At 41.0% G+C, this 22,575-nt stretch overlaps 1 protein-coding gene across 2 annotated transcripts in view; it reads right to left on the bottom strand.

The window, feature by feature from the left end:
- Positions 1 to 13,013, bottom strand: part of ssh2a (slingshot protein phosphatase 2a) — a 30,656-nt gene extending 17,643 nt beyond the window's left edge. Inside the window, exons 1-2 of one of the 2 annotated variants that reach the window (XM_078246641.1) lie at positions 12,822 to 13,013; positions 9,914 to 9,957 (exon numbers count right to left, since the gene is read on the bottom strand). In XM_078246641.1, coding sequence (XP_078102767.1) covers positions 9,914 to 9,957; positions 12,822 to 12,884 — 107 coding nt within the window. In that variant the 5' untranslated portion in view covers positions 12,885 to 13,013. Of the gene's footprint in view, positions 1 to 264; positions 799 to 9,913; positions 9,958 to 12,821 lie in introns of those variants that run through there. The other variant, XM_078246640.1, reaches the window with a different exon arrangement.
- Positions 13,014 to 22,575: the final 9,562 nt, after the last annotated feature.

Below are 22,575 nucleotides of genomic sequence, written 5' to 3'. Positions count from 1 at the left end.
CAAAAACGTAGACTAAATGGAAAACATTTAAATGTACAACTAAGATTATCACTATCTACAACAATTCAAATACAGACAGACAGTCATTTTACATTTAAATTAAAGTAAGTTGAGATCTTAAATCAAGTGCAAGTTCTTTAGTTTGAATGGAGACCCTTCATGGCACCTTTACTGTGAATTTATTCAATCGTTTTAATGTAGGCTATAAAACAGTGCAATACTGGAGTCTATTCTAGATTTGTATCTATCACCTTTTAAACTTACAGCTGGTTGATCTGATTTTTTGACACCACCGCGTCGTCGCTGTAGTAGGGCACCATCTTAGCCCCGCAGCAGGAGCAGAAGCTGATCGCCGACGTGCTGTCGGATCCGGACACCGCGCCGAGGGTCATGCCGGCGGTGGGGAGCGCTGTGAGGGAGGAGGGGGGGGGTCAGGTGCTCTGGGTCCGAGAGAAAACTTTTACTCCTCTCCCACAGTGATGTGCTCTGTCATTTCAATACGTCTAACAACTCCCTTTTGTGTTTGCCCGTAATACAGTAGAAAATTACGAAATATTCCGCGAAATAAGCACTCGTGTTTCTGCCGCAATAGACTAGGTCTAGCACACTTTGTTCCTGCTCCCGACAGTGACGCCTGGCTGTTCAAGATTTCCCAATAAAGCGGAAGCGAGTACCATAATGAATAAATGTCCGTACCGTACCATTATTTATCCACGTTACAACAGACAGTATCCTCTCTCTACCATGTACAGTACTGAGACATGACTCCGGTCAAACTCTCACCGGAGAAGTCATAGGAGGGAGGAGTTGGAGACGTGTTTTTTTTTTGGGAAAGGTGGGGAGCCAAAGAGGACAACAGGGAAGTACGACCGCCCACACCACCAGCCCTTCTGCATCGACACTTTGCAAAAGCAGAGCAGTTTGTATACAAAGCGCTGGCAACCGTGCAGGTGATTAGACTGTTTAGTTCCCTTCTCTCTGTCTGGAGGGTGTGCTTATCAGAAAATCCCCTGCTTGTAGTGTTGGCTTAAAAGCTGCATACTGTTGGAAAGGCTACTACATGACACGTGGTTGTCCATCCATGATGGATTATGTAATGCTGTAGGTCAGACTATAGAGTAATACATTTTATTTATCTTAATAATATGGTAATATTGTTAGAATCAACTGCTGTCCAACAGCTAATTGAGTGTCCTGGTGCAACAGGGTAAAAAGGGGATGTGCTCATTAAACTAATAAAATAGTCAATTAAACCCATATGGGATTTTGGTTTGGCAGTGAGTCACCCTCCACCCTTTTCTCCTAACACACAGACCTTGTGGTTTAGTTACATAAGGAGCCAGAACAAATGAGAAACAGGCTGAAGTGTTCCAGACTGAACTGCTGTGGCAGCAGGCCTGTAGCATCGAGGTAAAGTGGAGCTATGCCGGAGCCTGTCTTGAAAAGTCTGAGGGAGAAAGAACCCTTCACATCAAGGTGGTCTGATGACATCAAGTATCAACTGACACATTGCATGCTGTGAGATGGACACAATGTTTTGGTTCATTTTTATAGCCTATTAAACATTTTATATTCTGCTGGCATGCCAACATGTAAACTGACAATAATTTGAAATCACTTTAAAACTACAGCCCCCTCATCATATTCACACCAGCTTGTGTCAAGAGCATAAGACTGAAACTAAAACATCTGTGGCAAATTACCTCTGCACAGTGAAGCTAAGATTTATCACGTTTATGGAAGGCCTGCTTTAAGATGTGGCTGTTTTCCAGGGTAGAGCAGTTATCTATAGGGAGTTTGACTGAGAAACAGGGCACTATTAAGTATGGCGTAATACAACACACCTTTGGCTCAGTTTTCACAAATGTTCTAGGCCATTGTTATTCACTGTAATCTGCACAGTACGCTTGTGTTCACGGTCTGTGAACACCCCTGAGCTGTGATGCTGTTGGGAAACTGTAGCTAAACTTGCTCCTGATCATAGAATGACCATAGTACAAATATATGAAGGCCAAGACTAAGGATGGATCAGATTAATAATTTCTCAATAATGTTTATTAACCAATTCACAGTCACTGTATCCAATGTGGCCTTGCACGCAAGCCTCATATTTTCACAAGTACACAGCAACATTTCTGGCCAATAGACATGCTTTTTGCTCAGCTGTAGGATTCCACTTCCTCCTTAAACTGCATGTTTTTATGTTGTTTCTTCCTCTGAACTGATTATGACATTACATGGTATTGCTAGTGGCTCTGACATATTTCCTCTTCTCGGCATTTTATAAATTTCTCACATATATGCATCTTATAAAACTTTTCAAAAATGAATTACACTGTGACAATTGGACACAGTACATTCAGTAACATTACATGTCAACAAAGTATGAGATTAATATTTTGTTCAGCCCTGCAATACTAATATGCAGTGATCAGCCTACATTCAGTGTTTTAAATAACAGCCAAAGGCCTTTAGACAGTGCATTAAAATACATTACAGTGTTTTGAAATTTCAGTCAGAGGTCAGTCCCCTCTTCCTCTCTCTTGTGTCAACTTACTGCGGTCCCAGACTTTTTGTAGGCCTGGGAATCTGTGTAACTCAGGGCACCACAATAACAGCAAAGGCACAAAATGTGGTGCTTTGTACATTTCACAGAAGTGTAATAACAAATCAGAACAATCTTGTATACACTCTAACCCTGTGAAAGTTACAATTTTATCAAAAACTGTAAAACTAATTAAAACTTTACTTCTTGCCATAAAATGTTTTATATTTAGTCTTCATAACTGAATTGCAAGACGGGAATACGGTTGCTTTATTACTTAAAGCTCTCTTCTTATTATTTTTTTCTCTTCACATGACACAATCTGGCTCATTTGAACAGTCAAGATATTAGACAAACAGAAATTTACACAATATACTTTAAGCAATGCTATTGTAGTTTATGTTTTTAACATATGTTTGGAAAACTCACACAATTCACCACAATAACTGATAAGATCAGCTCTGGGGGATGTTATAAACAATGTCACTAATCATATAAAAAATGCTTTACAATCCCCAGGAGGCTTTAGCTATTTCAATGCATTTTCAAGTAGATAACAATACGTGGCAGGTGACAGCATATGTGTATATTTTAACACTAGAGTGTTCTGCCCAACGAAACTGATTATATCACATGAAATAAACAAGGTTCAAAAGGTCACCCACACCTGCACGCCTGCCATCACACTAAGCTTCACTCCATCTCACTTTCCTATCATCAACTCTTGCATCACAACGTAGGTTGTCCAATGAGCTCTGCCAGCAACTGTGACCACAATATCTGCACACACCCACACAGCTTGTCATGTGGTTCTGTTTAGTGTTGTTACATCTACCAGCACTAAGTGGGAACTCGTTTTTCTGTGGGCTGGTAACATGAGAGTCTGTTGTGGTGTTCAGCTAAGACCTGTTGCACAATCGTCTTCCGCTACATGTCTTCCTTTATCACTTGATGGGAATGGGCAGATGAAACATGCAGTTTAACAGTGCTGTAGTTATGGAGTTGTGTATTTTTCAAAGTATGTGTGTGTGTGTGTGTGTGTGTGTGTGTGTGTGTGTGTGTGTGTGTGTGTGTGTTTCTAGAGTGAGCCCTATCATCCTGCTACCTCCTTGGCCAGTGATGAAGGCAGCTGTTTTCCATATTCTGAACTCTAGGCATACTGTTCCACATTAAAGCTATATAACCTGCAGTAGGATTTTATCTAGCATGAAAAAATGTCCTAAAAAAAACCATCTCCCTTTCCTCTTAAAATGGCCATCACACTGAAGGTGAAGTGTGATGGAGTTGTAGCAGTGGCTAAAACCACCTGGCCTCAAATCATTAGATTTGCTGCATTTTGTAATGAAAATGCTGTGGCATGTCACATATTTGGTGCATTATGGCCAAATTCAACTTTTTATAATTAAGGGGATGGATTTGGATTAATATATTTATCATAGGGCTGGGCAATATATCAATATCATATCGATATCGTGATATGAGACTAGATATCGTCTTAGATTTTGGAAATCATAATATCATAAATGGCTTAAGTGTTGTCTTTTCCTGGTTTTAAAGGCTGCATTACAGTAAAGTGATGTCATTTTCTGTGTTACCAGACTGTTCTAGCTCTTCTATTATTTTTACCTTTACCCACTTAGTCATTCTATCTACATTACTGAAGATTATTTATCTTAAATCTCATTGTGAAGATATTTTGTTAAAAGCACCAATTGTCAACCCTATAATATCGCCACAATATCGACATCGAGGTATTAGGACAAGAATATCGCGATATCTGATTTTCACCATATTGCCCAGTCCTAATTTATCATATCATTTCCATTTAATTTGAACCACAAGATACACAACATACATAATTTCATGAATCTTGATGGTCGTGTCACATTTGGTGCATGTAATACTGCATGTATAACTTTGTGCCCTATATACAATCTTTTTCTCTTTTATGTGGTGGGAAATATGCCCATGTAGTCAGTAATCTAGGACAGAGAGTATTGTTATGTCTACTGTATGTTTAACTGTAGGAAGACAAGAGGCAGGTGTGTATCCACTGTTGAGTGTAAATGACAGAGGAACAGCCTATACACTCATCGAGGCATGTCTCCACATGAGGAGATGGTGCTTAAACAGTGAAAACAGATGGTGTTTCCACGGCTTGGTGTTCATTACTGCACCTTGCCCCTCTTGTTCTTCTAATAGCAGAGTTATTAAATTCTTGGCCTGATGAACCTGCTCGGCTTATATGCATGTGGGTCAGACCTGATGCACGAGTCACTAACATGCAAACTTACTACTTAACAGTGCAGGGAGAGGCTTGCAACACAAATGATTCTGATGTATAACTAGGTTGGTCTGCTGTTGTGAAGTAATGGCTGATGTTATTTCTCACAGAGTAGTTCCTCTTGCCACCCAAATAGATTCTGCCTGCCATTAAAATAATTTGAAAATGCAATTGTATTATTATCCAAAACAAACAGCATCTGAATAAGGAAATGCTCTACAGCAGTGAGACAATGGACAGATAAGGTCAGAAAGAGAACAGCTAAACGCCACCCCTCTTTCTTCTCACAGGCTTTTCCCCATCCACAGCTGGCTTTTGACCAAAGTAAATGCATCACACTGACACACCTCTAGGCTCTAACTAGGTAGCAATGGTGTGTTGCTTTATACAGGCACTCTACAAACTAAACGGAGATAGAGAACTGAAAGCAGGGACTGCAACTGACATTTCAAGTGGGCCAATACAGGTGTGCTTTTACTTTATGCTTAAACTTTATGTTTCAATCTTGTGATCCTGCGACCTTTAACAGCTGTGCCACATCACATGATATCCCTGCGCATAATCACAAGAAGGATAGGAAGCACCTCTTTTGTTCAGCCGCCACAGCAGAACAGAGTTCATCAGCCGTTTTCACAATTTTTCCAACCATTTAAAGATTGATTTACAACAGAACAAAAACTTCAAATGTTAGTTTCGTAACTCTGGATAGAAAAAAAACTCTGTCCTTGACAGTCAGTGTCAGTCCTGAGGCAACAGTGTGTGGCAGGCAGAGATTCATTAATGCACCGCAGTAACGTTATACTTCACTGGTGTGGTGCAGCGGGTACAGACAGCTGTTTATGTGTGTCTATATGAAAGCGACGTTCAGGGAGAGATACGGGGTGTGAGTCAGTGAGTAGTCAACTAAATAACTGAAAGAGAAAAGAGACAAAGACTCTGGAGAAGGGCGAGAAATCAATGCAAAATAAAAATATAACTGCACTGCAAAAGCCAAAGCTCCCCTCAGTCTCAGTGGCTCCTATACGGTATATTTGTCCTTGCTGCTACTTGAATCCATATGTAGGGTGGGGAGTTAATTGGACCTCATCTCTTATGTAATACACATTAGGGGTCACTCAGCAAGCCCCTTGGCTGCACCCTGCGTGTCTGTTCCAGTGTGTGTGTGTGTGTGTGTGTGTGTGTGTGTGTGTGTGTGTGTGTGTGTGTGTGTGCGCGTGTGCTAATGCTGAGCAAATGGTGAGCTAGGTAAATGGTAAAACAGGACTATAATGATGTTAGGCGTATGGGGAATAAGATCATTCTCCCAGCAATACTGAAATCAAACCCTCATGATTTTTATTTTACCTCGTTCTCTAGTGTGTGTGTGTGTGTGTGTGTTTGTGTGTGTGGACATATCCGTGGGTATGACTTCACCAGCTGCTGCTGCTTTGTTGTATTACCTAACCAATAATTGGGACCACATGTCGTTCTTGGCACTATTGGGGTGTGTTAAATACTTACAGGAGTGATATCACCAAGTTTCAATTTTCATATTATGTGTGACATAGCATACCATCTTTTTCTAGTATGTTCTACTTTTGGTTAAAATCCACTCTGTTCCAGGTTTCATCATGTACTATACAGTAAGTGCTCCACATGACGCCCTTGGCTTGTCTTGGGCCAGTTGCAATCATAAAATTACTATCATATGGTGTATATGGTGTTTAAATGGTATTACCCCTGCCAATGAGGTCATGCTTTTGTCCAGTTTGTCTGAATTTTGTGAGCAGGATTTCTCCAAAACTTGGGGACAAATTCAAATGAACCTTTGTAAAGGTTAGTCCACTGGCGGAGGAAGAAGTGACTAGTTTTTGGTGCAAATCCATATCTGTTCCATTTAAAAATAGAGGATATAAAACATCCATGTTTAATTTCTGTCTTGTTACATTTGCAGTACTGTAGATTTAGCATAAGCACTTCACCCACCCCTACATGTCTCTGTAGATGTAATCGGTTCAGGATGAATCGCCTCAATAATATTATGGCTTTGTTGTCAGCCAATGCATATTATGCAGACGTAACTATTTTTTTGTTTTTTAGCTTGATAGTTAGTGCACATTATCCTGCTGTGTGAATGAGCTCAGGACTGAAGACTTTGACCCTCCTAACGACTCTAGACCAGCGGGAGCCTGACCAGCTTTTTTTCAGATGTATTTGATTTTGCCAGACCTTGCTGGGCTCATGTAGTGTGACAGGGTCCAACACACACATTTACAAAATCTGAGCGATCCTGGGCAACAGCCAAAGCCCAAAGGTGAAGAAAAAGGAAATGACACAAGAGTTAAATCTCCTTCTGGCAATGTAGAACTCTGCTCTACTTCGTAGCAACAACATTCAACACTGAGACAACACTGGTACAGACTGGCAGATTTTAGAGTCAGGACTCTGGTTGAAATCTGTCATTATCTGTTATGTGCGAGGTTTCTGACAAACATAACGTTTGTGCGTGGCATTCTGTTTTACCCTGTATCCGATTTCCACGGTCTCCTGACAGGAAAGCAACGTTTCACTCAGACCAATCCTTCAGCCCGCACTGGCCTCACAGAGCAAGATATGAACAGTCCAGTCTGTCAACACTGTAGGAGTATATCGGTCATGTCTTACTGCAGTGTCTCATTAGGCCTACCTGCTGTATTAAACAACACCGACAGTAATAACAAGATACATTTAAATCAAGACACAAAAAAGTCTACCGACAAAGCTAGACGGTTTAGATAGCACTTCAAAGCTTAGGTTAGTCCGCTAAGTCCCTTACAAAATCCATTCAAATGTTCACCTCCCTGTTTATTGGTTGTGTGCTACCGTCTCCATGGACAGACTGTAATGTAGGGATAACATTTAAAGTGATAAGGGACTGTTTGTTTTTTATTTGCGGGGCTACTGGAGGAGTTTTGGTATCTTTAGTCAAAATAGACTTGACCCTCCCTTCGCCAGCAATACATTTTTCTATGACCCTCCAAAATGATAGAGAAAAAAGGCATGACCCTCCCCAACGATTTATTGATGCCTTACGTACTGGTTTGCGCTTGGCAAAGATGTACAGATAGCCATTGTTTTTTTACAACCATAACATACATGATTTAACCTCTGCCTTCTCATCTTATACATCGCACTCCTCTGTTATGGTGTGGTGGCCATTTCAGTAGATTTACTCACTAACCTTGTTGTGGAAACACAATAAGCATGGCAACTAAATGCACACTTCCTGCATTACTGCATTACTTCAAATACTAAGTTACTCCTCTAGTAAACTAGTATTCACATTAAATAAAACACTGAGACCATTCAAGAAAGCACACTGGGTAATAACCCATATTGACAGCTGGCGCGCCCAATCAGAAATTCAAAGGTAAGTGTGTTGGTGTGCAGCGCTGCAACAATCATAACAACCATGGATTGCTGTTATGGCCAACAACTGAAAACTTTATACATTGTTCGTCTGCTATTTCATTACTAAATCCACTTCTGAGAATTTTTTATGCGAGAAATCAACTATGTAGAGCTCAAATATGGGCCATTTTATGAAAATTGATGGCTAATTTTGACCGACTGTCGGAGTTCAGAAGCTCCACAGTCTGACGTGACAGCCGACGGGTGCCTGCCGGGGTCGCTGGCTTGCCGCCTGGCCTGTCCACCTTCACAGACCCGCTGTGAGCTGGCTGGAGCTCTATAGATACGATTGGAGATGAGAAGTTTAACTGACACGTAACCGCGATCAGCGCTCCACTTAGCAACAACTGCAATGTTTAATTTTAAATGAATGTAGTCTACAGGCAGTCTGGCACACGTGGATGCTCAGTATTTTTTCCGTGGGTGCTCGAGCTCGAGGCAACGTGAAACCTTTGAGCTAGTCAACTTCATTATATTCCAGCTCCATGTCAGTGATGATACTTTGGCAACAGGTGGCACAGTTAGCTATTAGGGCTGCATTCTCAAAGAAAGCAACTCCAAACTCGTGTTGCTGTCATGTTGCAATTTTTGTTGGGTCAGACCTTTCTGCTACAGGACAGTGAAGACAAATCTTCCATGTTTAGTGGTAGCTGTTTATAGGCAAAAAGTCTATAAATTTCATTCCAATTCTGTAGAGGGCCTTGGCCCAAGATACAGCCCAATGACAAAGACACCTGAGTTATCTAAACAAAAGGACAATAACAGTGCTGACGTCATTGTCTTTTATGAAGATATACACGCAAAAGCAAATCATCTACTCCACCACAACCACCAGGTAGAATCATGCAAATCAATCCCCCAGCCTATGACATCAGTGGACTGAACAAATATTGACAAAAGCACTTACAAAGACATCATTTGTTTGCAGCATAAGAAAAATAAAACTATTTAAAAACCGTTATTACCACAATGGTTGGTGCCACGGGGCAAAATCCTCAAATGGCATTAAGTGCTATGCATTTCAGAGGGCAATAATATAATCATAAAATCAAAAATGTTTAGAATTCCTAAACTACATTTACAGTTAGACAGTTGCCTTTACTAAACAAAGCTATACTAGCTTTAACATTTTGTATTTTCTCCTTGACATGGACTGTTGTATTAAGGTGCTTATTGAACATGGTAACTAGTAGAACTATACAAAATGACAATGTGAATCTGGTGAAGACAGACTTTTTGTTAACACCCGTGTTTGTAGGACAGGAGTTTTGATAGATACGACTCACTGGGAAACAACTTCAGTGGACATAATTCCTTTTATTTGTTACAGTCTTGGTCTAAGCAAAGATGAAGGGAATTTTCATTTTGGTGGCACTGACGAACTGGTTTTAGCTTGACACATAAGTTGGCCTTTTGCAGGTCAAATTAAGTTTTATGCAGCACTATATTGAATCAATGAACCAATTGCATTCATGTTTTAAGAACTGTAACAGAAAATGTGGCTCAGTAATTAAAGAAACACTGTTAATCTGATGTCTCCCCCTAGTGGCCTGAGTCTCAATTTACAGTTTCTAGTGATGCTACTCAATGGCAGTGTGTGAAAGTTATTCCAGGAAACTGGAGACAGAGTATGACAAAACAGGAAGTGGTCTCACCTTCTGGGCTGGGAGCGACGGTCATCCTCACCACTGCCTGATTCCTACAGAGACAGACAGAAGAAATGATTATGCAATACCTGCGTCAGTTCATATCAGTCCTGCACCAGCAGCTAGCATTTTGGAAAGGACACACTGTATCAGATTGACCAAAGAGACTTCGCTTTGCTTCATACGCTGAGTCAGACTCAAATAACCTTGCATTAAAAGAGTGCTAAATTGGCTGGCGGCTACGTGAAGCCTTTCATCTCTAACTTCAGTTACAAGGCAGGGCCAGCATGGTATTTGAACTGAGGCTCAGAGCACAGACCAGGGGTGAGGCTGCAACAGATTTAGCATCCATGCCCTCCCCTCTCCGTCTCTTTTTCCAAAATGCAATCATCCTCCCCCACCACTGCAACCAGCACAGTTCGCCACACACACACACACACACACACACACACACACACACACACACACACACTTTTAATCCCAGCCTGTTTTGGTAATCCCTCACAAAACTCAGGGAAGTTTCTCTTTGGCATCAATCTGTCAATCCTGGCTACTACACAGGCCAACACACACACACACACACACACACACACACACACACACACACACACACACACACACACACACACACACACACACACACACAGACACACACACACAGTATGGATGGACACACAGGGATAGGTACAGGCATGGGACACCGAACAATAACGAAGACGCTAATGCTGGTGCTGATGAATGATGATGATACATGATGATGGATGAGGAAGATTAGATGGCGAGGTCAGGAGGTGCAGAAGCTTGAGGAGAAAGGATGAGGATGGAGTTTTCATCTATTCCTGTGCCTGCTTCCACAAATGTGATTAGGCCTAGAGAGGCAGCTGGCTGAATGATGCTCTCTGCATCAGCAGCCTAACAGCCTGCCTTCAAGGCAAAATATGGTGACACGGGAGAAATACGAGTCCATACATGGACTCAAACACTTCCTGCGCGTGCGCGCACACACACACACACACACACACACACACACCTGACAAAATGCCTAGCTCAGCAGATTTCAAAGGCATATGTGATCCCAGTATACCATTACACCACTGCAAAGCACTCACTCCACAAAATTACTGATGAATGTAGGGGCTGTATACTTCTAATATGTGATGAAGACAACATACCATAATAACAGCAGCCATGGGTGGGATATAATGTACAGGATGATCTCCATGGTTACCATGCCACCGCAGATGTGTAGGGAGTGGTCTTATAGCCAATGAGAACAGAGGATTTGGTGTGCTGCTAGGCAGATTACACTACCACTATAGGGTGGCTATTCTCCACTGTGCTGAAGGGAAAATGCTAGCTGTATTAATTGATGGGTCAATAATATGAAACCTGTGTTTAATTAATTGCCAAAGCCCTAATAAAAGGTTTAGGAGGCAGCATACTGGGAAAAAAAAGCCTATCACATATGCTGAAGTGGCAATGGCATTCCAGCTGTGCCTCTCATGACTGTTCATCTTTCTTTCTGGACCTCATTCCCAGCTCTTACCTCAATTCACTGCCCTGTTGTGCTGTGCCTTTCCCAGCACCCTACCCTACCACCACCCCTCTCAGCATCAGACATCTCACAAGAGTGCTCACATGGCTGCTTCCCATCAGAAATGGGTCTCATGACAAGAAGCTGGTAACCTCAGCCTCGGCTCCTTTCACTGCCTCAAAGCTACAAACCATCACTACTGGGTTAAAGAATAATCATTTCATCTTTAATCATAATTCATGTGTGCCATTTCTTTGATCTGGCACATCCTGGTCAAGATTTTAATGTGTCCATATGTCTCCAATGTTCATTATGTAATAATAATAATAATAATATAGCTCTGAGCTGTAATGTAATGTGCTGCAGCCATTTATAATAATAGTGGCTCTATTGATGTTTTAGGTTTCCTAATCCATTCTCCATAATATGCATGGCTGTCCCATGTGTTTCTCCACCAAACTGGCCTTGATATCTGCAACATAGTCAGTCTCTGCAAAAGACTGAGGTTAAATTGAGCTGCATGTGGCTGAATTCCTGTCATGTTGTGTTAACCAGAGGTCAGGATCTTCAGCGAGATGTGTCTTTTAAGAAGGCAGTCTGAGAGACTAGCTAACATCAGCCCCTACATCACTGTGGCAAATTTACCATATTCCTAGCATGATAGCATAGGTCTAATCTATGGCAGCCACACCACCCCAGCCTGGGTCTGTGTCAAGCTCCTGAGCCAGTATGAAGCCTCAAATTGTCAATGGGAATAAGAAGACTGTCCCACTGCGTCCAACAGAGTCTGACAGGCCTGCCACACTAACCATCTTACCAGGCAGCTCCTCTCCATTCACTGTCACTCCACTAACAAGTGATAATAGCAATACATTTGTAACGTTAGATGTGGTGCTGACATGACATGGCAATTTGGACAAAGGTACAGAAGGCAGCATATTCCAGGTGTATAATCGTAGAATAAACATAACCAATAATTACCTATCTGCAAGCTGCAATTAAAAGACGTGTTAGTTTATCTGGCGGCTTTTCTGAAATTACTTTGGGTTCCCGGGGAGGAAGTAGGCAAAGGAGCTCTAATTGCTAACACTATCTAGCTAAGATAGAGTTAACGTTAGTTTGCAAAAACTTGACACCAGTAAGGAACTGAGTTAACTTTGCACACATCTAAATATTGAGACAAAGACAAACTTGCATCCCTCTGCAGGACTGTGAGGTTACTTTTAGGTTACAGCATGATGCTAACAGCTAAGTTAGCCACCGGCACCGATGTACAGTACATAACGCTAAATCCCGAGCAGTGAAAACTGGGCTAACGGTATTCTTGCGGTGACAGACCAACGAAAGTGAGCCGAAATGTCAAACCAGTTCACAGATACTTACAGACACAGAGGGACTGGAGGTAGTGCTCGGTGTCGGCGACCGCTGGACGGTGACCAGCGCCATGCCGCAGCTGCTCTGACCTCGGTCACCTCGGAGAATGAAGCACCGGGATACAAGACATTTTGGGCAGGAACTAACGTTACAGTATGCCGAGCTCCCAATGTTATTTCTGTGTTCGTTGCTTAGTTGCCCCTCAAGTGTCAAGCTCAAAAGAATCATTAAACATATCCGGTCTTTACATTTTTCAAAATAAAAGTTTGTATTCAGGAAGCGTTGACTTAACTAAAACAATACATTGTTACACAATCTACTATTATTATTTACATGGCATTCAAAATGAGTAATCTTCTAGGTTTTTTTTGTTTTATTTATAGGCCTCTGTAGTCCATAATTCACGTTGGCTTTTAAAGCGGACAATTATACGCCTTTATTTTGACATTTACATCTCATAGCTTTCCATATTGTTTTGCCAGTTAGCTTAACGTAAGGCTGCTGCCTTGCCAGGCATAGACGGTGTCAGGCGCGTGCGCCATAGCGACCAGCTGGCAATGCACTCCCATTCATGGAAAAGTCACTGTCAATAGATCAATTAAACGGAAAATAATACAGAACTAAAATTATGTAATGTGTGTGTGTGTGTGTGTGTGTGTGTGTGTGTGTGTGTGTGTGTGAACTGAGGTATTAGCAAATCATTTCTAATAAGGGAACAAGTTCCACCAAAGCCCGTCTACGGAAAGCCTTTCCACTCCCTATTGAGCCCCATTGTACCGAATTTGGTTGCAGTTCCATGACGTCATTAACATTTAAAAAAGGCTTTTTAGAACAAAAAAGCCACTTTAAAAAAATCTAAAGTCTAACTCTCTCGTTACTTCCGGCTTCTGAACTGGTTGCAGTTCCACCAGAGTTCCATATAGGGGGCGCTCACACGCCAGTGCAGAATGAATGGGACTCTATGGAGCTATACCCCTCAAATACTCCACTTTTCTCAGGATATCATATTTGTCTAGTAATTTGAATGTTGCATTCGAAAGGGGAAGCTAAGAAAATACACACTGCTGGGTGTTAGATTTTTTTAAAGTGGTTTATTTGTTCTAAAAAGCCTTTTAAAATGTCAATGACGTCATACACATATACGGCCAGAGATAATGCTTTACGGCAAGCTCTGAGTCGCTTCCTTTGTTCTCTCGAAGCATCAACAACACAGCTGACAGGTTAGCCTCTCCCTGTTAATACACGTGCTAGAAAGAGAATTGCTAATGTTTTAAAGACCACGCCGAAATATTCACTCTGACATTCTGGTTCTGCTTCGGATGCCGTCAAGCGGGATCTCTGATCGTAATCAGTCCTTCACTGACCAATCAGCATTCATTAGCAGAATGCTAGCGTGTTATGGGCAACAACGACTCAACCTGTAAGAAATCGGCAGGACACAAGTACTCGTTCATTCAACTTTTGACCTATAATACATGTTGAACTTGCAAAAACTACAATCAAATCTGAGATTTCTCAACAACAATCAGGCGAAAGAGACAAATTTAGCCGTCTAGCTCCATAGAGTCCCATTCATTTAGCACTGGACCGCGATCACCCCCAGTGGAACTCTGGTGGAACCAAATTCGGTACAATGGGGCTGAATAGGGAGTGGAACGGCTTTCCGTAGACGGGCTTTGGTATTCGATAGGTGACATAGCATCATGAATAATGCATTAGTGTCTTTCTTTCTATATCCACAGGATCTTGCGCAGGAGAAGACCTAACCTTACATCTCTGTGCTTCCATGTTACCGCCTCTCCTGGGAGATGTGGGGGTGGGGGTGTGAAAGCAGGGGGAGATTGTGTGTGTGTGTGTGTGTGTGTGTGTGTGCGTGCGTGCGTGCGTGCATGTGCGTGTGTATGTGGAGGATGATGGTGAAAGTCAGAAGAGGTGAGGTGAAAGATGGGAGGAGATACAGCATCTCAACACAACCCATATCCCATATCTCAAGGAGCTTTGACAATCTTGATGTAAAGTGTTACATCAGCAAATATCTTTTCCCTTTAATTTTTTTTAATGTTGCTGCATCTTGTTGAAAGAACAAATGTTGTGATTGTCAGGGACGGAGAGGAATGTGTGGATGGGTGTGAAGCTGAAGTCTATAGGAGGCTCATTTTGATTCACTTCACTGCATTATTTGGGTCATTGCCTCCTCCTCTTCTCCCTGTCCTTCTCAGCATTCCTTCCCCTCCTCCATCTTTTTCTCTCATTTTTCCTTTCTTATCAATCATCCAATAAGCTTTTATTAAAAAAAACTTTAGAAGCAAAAAACAAAAAGAGACACAATAAAACCAAAACCGATTAGGAGGTACTTAGGTGGTGAAGAGAGAAAATGCAATGTTTGCATTGCACTTGAAGAAGAAAGAAGATGAAGAAGAAGCATGGAAAGGAAAAAGGGTGGAAGATGGAGTGAGGAGAGACTGATAACATATAAAAACGGAAAGCACATGATCCAAATGATTGCAAATAAAGGATTGACAGGATGATTGATGACCCCTTCATACATGTCTGCCTTTTTGGCTGATATCACAATACCTAGGGCTGCACAATTAATCGCAATTGTATCGAAATCGCAATATGGACTAGTGCAATATCCAAATTTGCAGGGTGGCGCAATATTTGTTAATGGCAAAATATGTGTCAAACCATTTTGAATTAAGTACTGTGGTGCTGCAGAGATGTCCCGGCCTACAAATCGCATCCTACAGACTAAAGAAAAAAATCTTTGTTTGGTACAGATCCTCGCAAAAATCACACTATAACCATTTTAATTTCTTTCAATGTCAATAATTTTCAATGAAAATGAGAATAATGATACAAAAACGATTGTTCCCTCCAATATCGTGAATCATATCGCAATCGCAATATCAGTCAAAATATTCGCAATTAGATATTTTCCTCATATCGTGCAGCCATAACAATGCCCAACCCACGTTTATTAGAACAAGGTGAATGACAACAGAGCAGCAGAAGAGTCATGGAGAGGGCAAAAGAGGAAGAGAGAGATGATAGATTATCTGCAGACAGGTAACCACAACAGGCAGGGAGAGACTGAGAAAGTGAGCGTGTAGGAGCAAACAAGATTAGGATAAGAGAAGTGGATGATTCTACTTCAGGGACTTAGTGACATGACAGAGACAGTGGGGCTAAAGACGATCCTCCTTGTAATTAAAGCTCTGCTATCCACAAGAGATTTCATCACAGACCAGTGTGTGTGTGTGTGTGTGTGTGTGTGTGTGTGTGTGTGTGTGTGTGTGTGTGTGTGTGTGTGTGTGTGTGTGTGTGCGTGCGTGCGTGCGTGTGTGTGCATGAGTGAGAGAGGTTTGTTAAATAGTAGTGTCCATGGAGTGTGTAGAGAGTAAAAGAATAACAGCAATGGAATGGTAACATTTCAACCCCATTTTTCCCCCTACAGTTTAATGTGAGCATTTATTGCATGAATGCACAACCTTCCTGTTGTCTTTAAATGTACAGTATGTGTGTAATTGATTCACTGACATGCTCCACTATTCAGTTATACATCCATTCATTATTTTTTTTTTAGCAATTCTAGTCTGGTTTTATCAAAGAAACGTGAATAAATGATGATGTCATTGCTTAAATTCCTGGGGTTTTCCCCTTGCATCTTGAGTCCACATCCTCAGCCCCTGTTCTCTCTATGGAGCTCCAGTCCCCTTCAGTGGTCAGCTTTCATCAAAACAAGCTACCCTAATTCTAATGACACAATATTCCTTACAACCAACAGGGGGGGATATGACCCCATTAAAAATCAGCTTACACTGGAGACTGGGATCTTGATTTTTTCAGTAAAATGCTCTCAGATGAAAGAATAAAACGCTGGTCATTACAGCACACTGTATGTTCAAATGTCATTTGTTTAATTAGTTTTTTATGGTATTGTGTCCATTTTTTCCTGGCTCTGCAATTCTTTTAAAACTTCTATGCCTGCAAATAGTTTTTTATATGGTGAGTAGGCAGCTGTGTTTCAAAATTCACAGCTGAGGTGAGGTGTGCAGACGGTAATATATAGAGTGACTTTAGTAACCTTTAAGCTAGGACAGACACTCCAGCATAAGATGTATAATGTACAAAAGAACTTAACAAAGACTTGGTTTTAAATGAGCAGTGTATGCAGCATTTTTAAACACTGAACTTTACTTGATATTAAACTACTATTTTCAAAGCTTGCATTAAGAGAATAATTTCCTGCCTTCCAGGCATCTTCTGTCCTTCTGGCCATAATCTATCACAGTGAATAATATGAGTCGTTATTTTTTTATAAAGTTTTCTAGCACGTAGGGCAGCGTAAATGGCACTGCATGATATTTTCTCAATTTAAGGGGTTTATTGGTGTTTTAAGCCCCCAACGTCACTAGGATTATGCAAAGGTTATGGTTAGGGTTAAGGTTAGGTTTAGGTGCCTTGGAGTCAACGGTCGCAGCGCTGCCTGGAAGGAGACGTTGGGGGCTTAAAACACCATCGAGCATTTAAGCAGAGCAGGGCACTTTATCACATTTTATCTGTTGGTTAGGTTTAGGTATGACGAGTGAGATTGGTTTAGGTTTGGGTAAAAATATCAGGGTAAGCCAATCAGAGGCAGAGTATGGCGGGTCATGGCCTTGCCCGTCCCTCCGGATCATCCGTTCTTGCATCAACCAATCCAATGTTGCGTTCCATTTACCTCAGAAGTCGGAGGTCGGAAATGGGAATGACGTCACACCCGAGTTGACCGCGTTCCAATAACAAGCCAAAAAACTATTATAGTTAATGAGGTGGGGGACTCAAGCCAGGCTACCCATTGTTAGCAATGTTGATAACAACGCATACAGTAATGCGGTATTTTGCACGTACAAACACCAGAGCAACATTTCCACAGATACAAGATGGACAGTAGCCTACTGTGTGTACGACAGATTTAATGAGACACAAATAAGACAGAAGTGCCAATAAACATTATATTCCTACAGCATTCCCTATTGTTGATGCTCAGAGAAGCCATGTTGGATTGTGATGTCAGGGTTGTTTCTGACTTTCCAAGTCGGAAATCTGACTTCAGGGGGCATTCAGTGGGGGCGACCGGGAACTCAGAAATTCCCTGACTTCCCAGTTCAACTTGAACGCACCATCTCCCCACTTTATGTCTATTGTCAGACTGTTTTAGCTGTTTCAAGGCTTATGAAACTTGTTTCACCACATCCTTGTCACCCCTACCCAATCTCTTTATGACTGAAGTATTGGGCACATTTGGTGTGAATGTGGTTGCATATGGGTGAAAAACTTAATAAATGATTAGAGAGATGCAAGGAATGCAGATGCTTCAATACAGGGCACAGTGGGTCAGTGAATGGTATGATAAGTATAATGATATAGCCTCCACAGTCACCATGATCTCTACCCACTGAACCCAAATACTTAATGTAATTTGAATACACATACATTCATACATCTTGCTATTACAAATCTTGTTGGCTGACATTGATTTGAACATAAACATGAGTGTTGTTCTGTTTTCTTGTGCTCTATGGGCATGCATTTGACATGACAAAAAACATACTGTAGACACTTTTACAATACATTAATAATGGAGACAAAGCATGTCAGAGTTAGTATTAAAGATCTATTTACTCTCTCCTCGTCTTTCTCATCTCACCTGTAATGAGAAGACAACAGATCAAGGACCTCTCAGTGTCTCTTGGCAACAATTATATGAAGGGAGAAGAGAGAAATGAGAGAAATGAGAGAGAGAGAGAGAGAGAGAGAAGAGGGCCTACTCTGCAGAGATAAGATGGTATTCTCCCTCGCAAAATGAGTTCATTAGGGGAGTGAGAGACAGCCATTGCTGGGATTCAAGGTTTCTATGTGATAAAGGGTGGGAGCGACAGATCAGAGGAAAAAAAGAGTTTCATTTCCTGTTCTTGAGAGGCAGCAGCAGTATCAGGGAATCAGTAGAGTCTGGGTAAAAGGAAAAAAATAGAGAGACAGGGAGAGGACAGTTGGCGCAAGTTAGAGGTAAATGCCAGAATTTTACATATTTATATCGAGAACTGACAGAAAGAGAGTTGAAATAATGTCAAACTCAGCTGCTTATGGAAAGTGGAGAGTCAAAGTGAGCTGCTGCGAGGAAGTATTAACGGTTATCACAGTGCAGAAGGCTAAACAAAACCCCTGAGGGATGTCTCAAAATGACAGCAACCATTGACATGTTTGAGATAGAGAGTAGGCACATACATGCGCACACCAACACAGAGCCTGGGTTGGCTTGCACAAATGAATATAAGAAAGAAAAAAATACAAAGAAATGAGAGCTGGAAAACAGAAATGAAATGAGCTGCAGGTCTTGATAGACACCTGATAGTAAGAGAGGCTGGCAGGCAGGCAGCTAGGTAGAAGCCGAGATGACAGGTACAGCAGAGGTGGAGGGATACGATGACTGTGCTGCACTGTTTAATATAAATCTGCAGCGATAAGGCAAGACACAGAACACAGGATGTGTCCATCAGTCAGGGGAAGGGAGCTCAGAGGAAATTGCCACAATAAAGCATGCACACTCACACATATAGGAGAAACTCCTGGCTCAGTGTGTGGATGCGCACATGATTATCTGCACATTCAGGGAGGGTGCAATTTAACCCAAAAAATGTCCACTCTGAATTTCATTTCAAACCTGGCAGATAGAACTGCTGATAGAACAACTGAAAAAAATTACTCTAAAAGTTTCTTCTTACTACCACAGGATATACTGTATGAAGTGGCTATATAAGGCATGACTGCACATCTGTTGCACATTGGCTACAACCCGTTGAGCTGGAGATCATTCTCCCAGCAATACTGAAATCAAACCCTCATGATTTTTATTTTACCTCGTTCTCTAGTGTGTGTGTGTGTGTGTGTGTGTGTGTGTGTGTGTGTGTGCATGACCACAAGACTGTTTGCTGAAGCTGCTGATTGCAGATTTCAGTCATGGGATTAATCAGTGATGACAAGGAACCATTGTGTTGTGCACATGTACACACAGACACACACACACTCGCAGACACCCACACACACAGACACACGCACACACACACACACACACACACACACACACACACACACACACACACACACACACACACACACACACAGATGCAGACACACTCGGGTTGACAGAGACACAATGATTGTCCTGACAGGTTGGAATAGCCCACATTTAAAGTGGCTCAATGCAACACATGATTTCTGATCAAGATGATACTCACCTCATGCTGTTGTGTAAGCCTGCTTTTAAATCAGTTGAGTCATAATACAGCCAGAGCAGTTTATGATGCATTTTACCACTTCATTAAGTTAGTTATATTTCTATTGCACCTTTCCAAACCTAGGTTACAAAGTGCTTTACATAAAATAAAAAGGTTAAAAGAACAAAAGACGAGTACAACACAAACATTTCAACAGAACAACTAGAGGCATCACTTGTAAGTAGGTAAGTAAGTAAAGTGTATTTATATAGCACTTATCACAGACAGAGTCACAAAGTGCTTCACAGGCAAAATAAATAAATACATTAAAACAAACACTACTCAAAATAGAGTACATGGCTCAAGCACAGAACCTTTTAGTAAGTAAGTGAGTAGCAGGCCTTGTTCAGAGGACCTGAGGGGCCGAGCAGAGGTATATGGCATTAGTAGTACACCAATGTAGTCTGGAGCAGTATTAAAAAGCATTCAGTCAAGTTCATTTAGTTTTTTTTGCAGATCATCCAACAGATTCAGCTGACTTCTGTTGTTGGCAGAGCAAAGTGTAAAAAGCAAGAGATTAAAGGGTTAGTTCCAACACATTCTCACTCCCATTGCGTAAAATATTGACGCCTGGTCAGTTGCCTTTGGCGTTGTTATTGACGCTAAAAGTCTCCTTTTGCGTTATCTAAAACGCGCTTTATCTAAAACGCGCTTTATCTAAACGCGCTTGGTCAGGACTATTGGCGTCACTTTTGACACAGGTTAAGGAAAAGATCGTGGGTGGGCTTTTAAAAGGAACGTTTCCGTGACATGCGGGACAAGAGTGGGACAGTTGGGTTTAGGAAAAGAAGAAAGCGACAGTTGGGTTTAGGAAAAGTGACACGCGGGACACGAACCCCGTCTCCGGGGTGAAAGTCCCTACGCAGAATTTTCAGCCTTTCATACTACTCGATGACGTTTCGCCGCCTAGCTTTTAATACTACGTCATCTTCAAGCGCCGTGTAGCTGCTGCTCTGCCGGGAGCGTTCTACACACGCTCAAGGGTGCTTTTTGCGTCATATCTGACGCTGACAGCCACTGCCCAAGTGTCCGTATTTTACGAGTTCGGAGTTAAAACGGTTCCCAAATCACAAAAAAACACATTCAATTTGTGGTATCTAGCCATGTTAATAGTTTCACGTTTATTTTCTGAGGTTTTGAGATTTAAAAGACAAAGAATAAATGACAGAAATAAACATATTTGCATGGGCAGATACTAAGTAATGGGAAATCAATTAAACGGACCCTTTAAAGAGCTGCCACTGATTGCCAAGACTGAGCAGACTGTGGGTCTGTTGCAGATACATAATATATGACTAGAGCTGTCGGTGCAGAAATGCCAAAGATTGTTTGGGGGTTGTTTGGAGACAGTGTCATCATTACATAGTTTAAAAAAAAAAAAGATTTTGATAGTGGAAAGTCCTGCCTGAGCATATCTTGGATGCAGTTGAGGAATCTTTATTAAAAATGTTAAAGTATGTTATGTGGCTATGTAGAATCCTCTATCAGTCTGGCAATTGGTGATTTTAGATGTTATGGGCTGTTATTTATTTTCCTGTTTAGATCATTTGATCGACTGGCCATTACTGTTACAGCATCAATTTAGGCCTTGTATATACTGTATGTGTAGGCTACATGTTTTTCCTCAACATCTACACTGTTGGTCTGTAGATTATTATTAATGACATAGGTGTCCCCTTTCACTTAATGTTTAAGAACTTACTATGACAAATTGCTGTGCAAATCTTTGGTTGTTTTTTATGTATTTTTATTAGTTTATTCTCCTTGGTTTGCTCTAATATTAAAGACAAATAAATAAATGGAATTCACAAAATATATATTTAAATTAATAAATGAAAGACTCGCTACTACAAAACTGGTAAAGCAATACCAATAATGACAGAACTTTTCAGTTATGCTTTTTCTCAGGAGGACATTGGTCAAGTGTTTTATTGCACAGTGATGATTATACTCCCTTGATCCAAACTGTATTTCCTTTCAGTTTTGGCTCTATCTAAATTTTACATTAAATATATTTCATAGTGTCCTGTGTCTGTTTTTGGATCTGTTAAATGAAGATGTTTGCTTTCCTGTACATAATTGACAAGTATGTTATGCTCCTTGTCATGTATTCACCTTGGTTTATTGTGATTATTAAAGAAAGTTTATCAAACTTTTAAAGGATAAAATAAATAAAACAAATGTCTCAAATTGTGTAAATGACAGGACTGACAAACATAAAATAGATGACAGGTTATTTATTTCCATATATATTTATTCTCTTTTTTTCCCCATATATTTATACATCTTTATTCTATACAGGTGTATTTTTCAATACAGTCTTTTTTTGACATACATAGAACTTACATAAGCTAGAGATGTACGAGAGAGAGGCAAAAGGGAGTTTACTTCCTTCATTAGATATTTTGGCAGTTAACAAGACATGACATCACATTACAGACACA

This window comes from Sander vitreus, chromosome 3, assembly GCF_031162955.1.
Source record: "Sander vitreus isolate 19-12246 chromosome 3, sanVit1, whole genome shotgun sequence".
Taxonomy (NCBI): Eukaryota; Metazoa; Chordata; class Actinopteri; order Perciformes; family Percidae; genus Sander; species Sander vitreus.
Note: the sequence above shows the minus strand (reverse complement) of the source record. Positions and strands in the feature narration are given on the sequence as shown.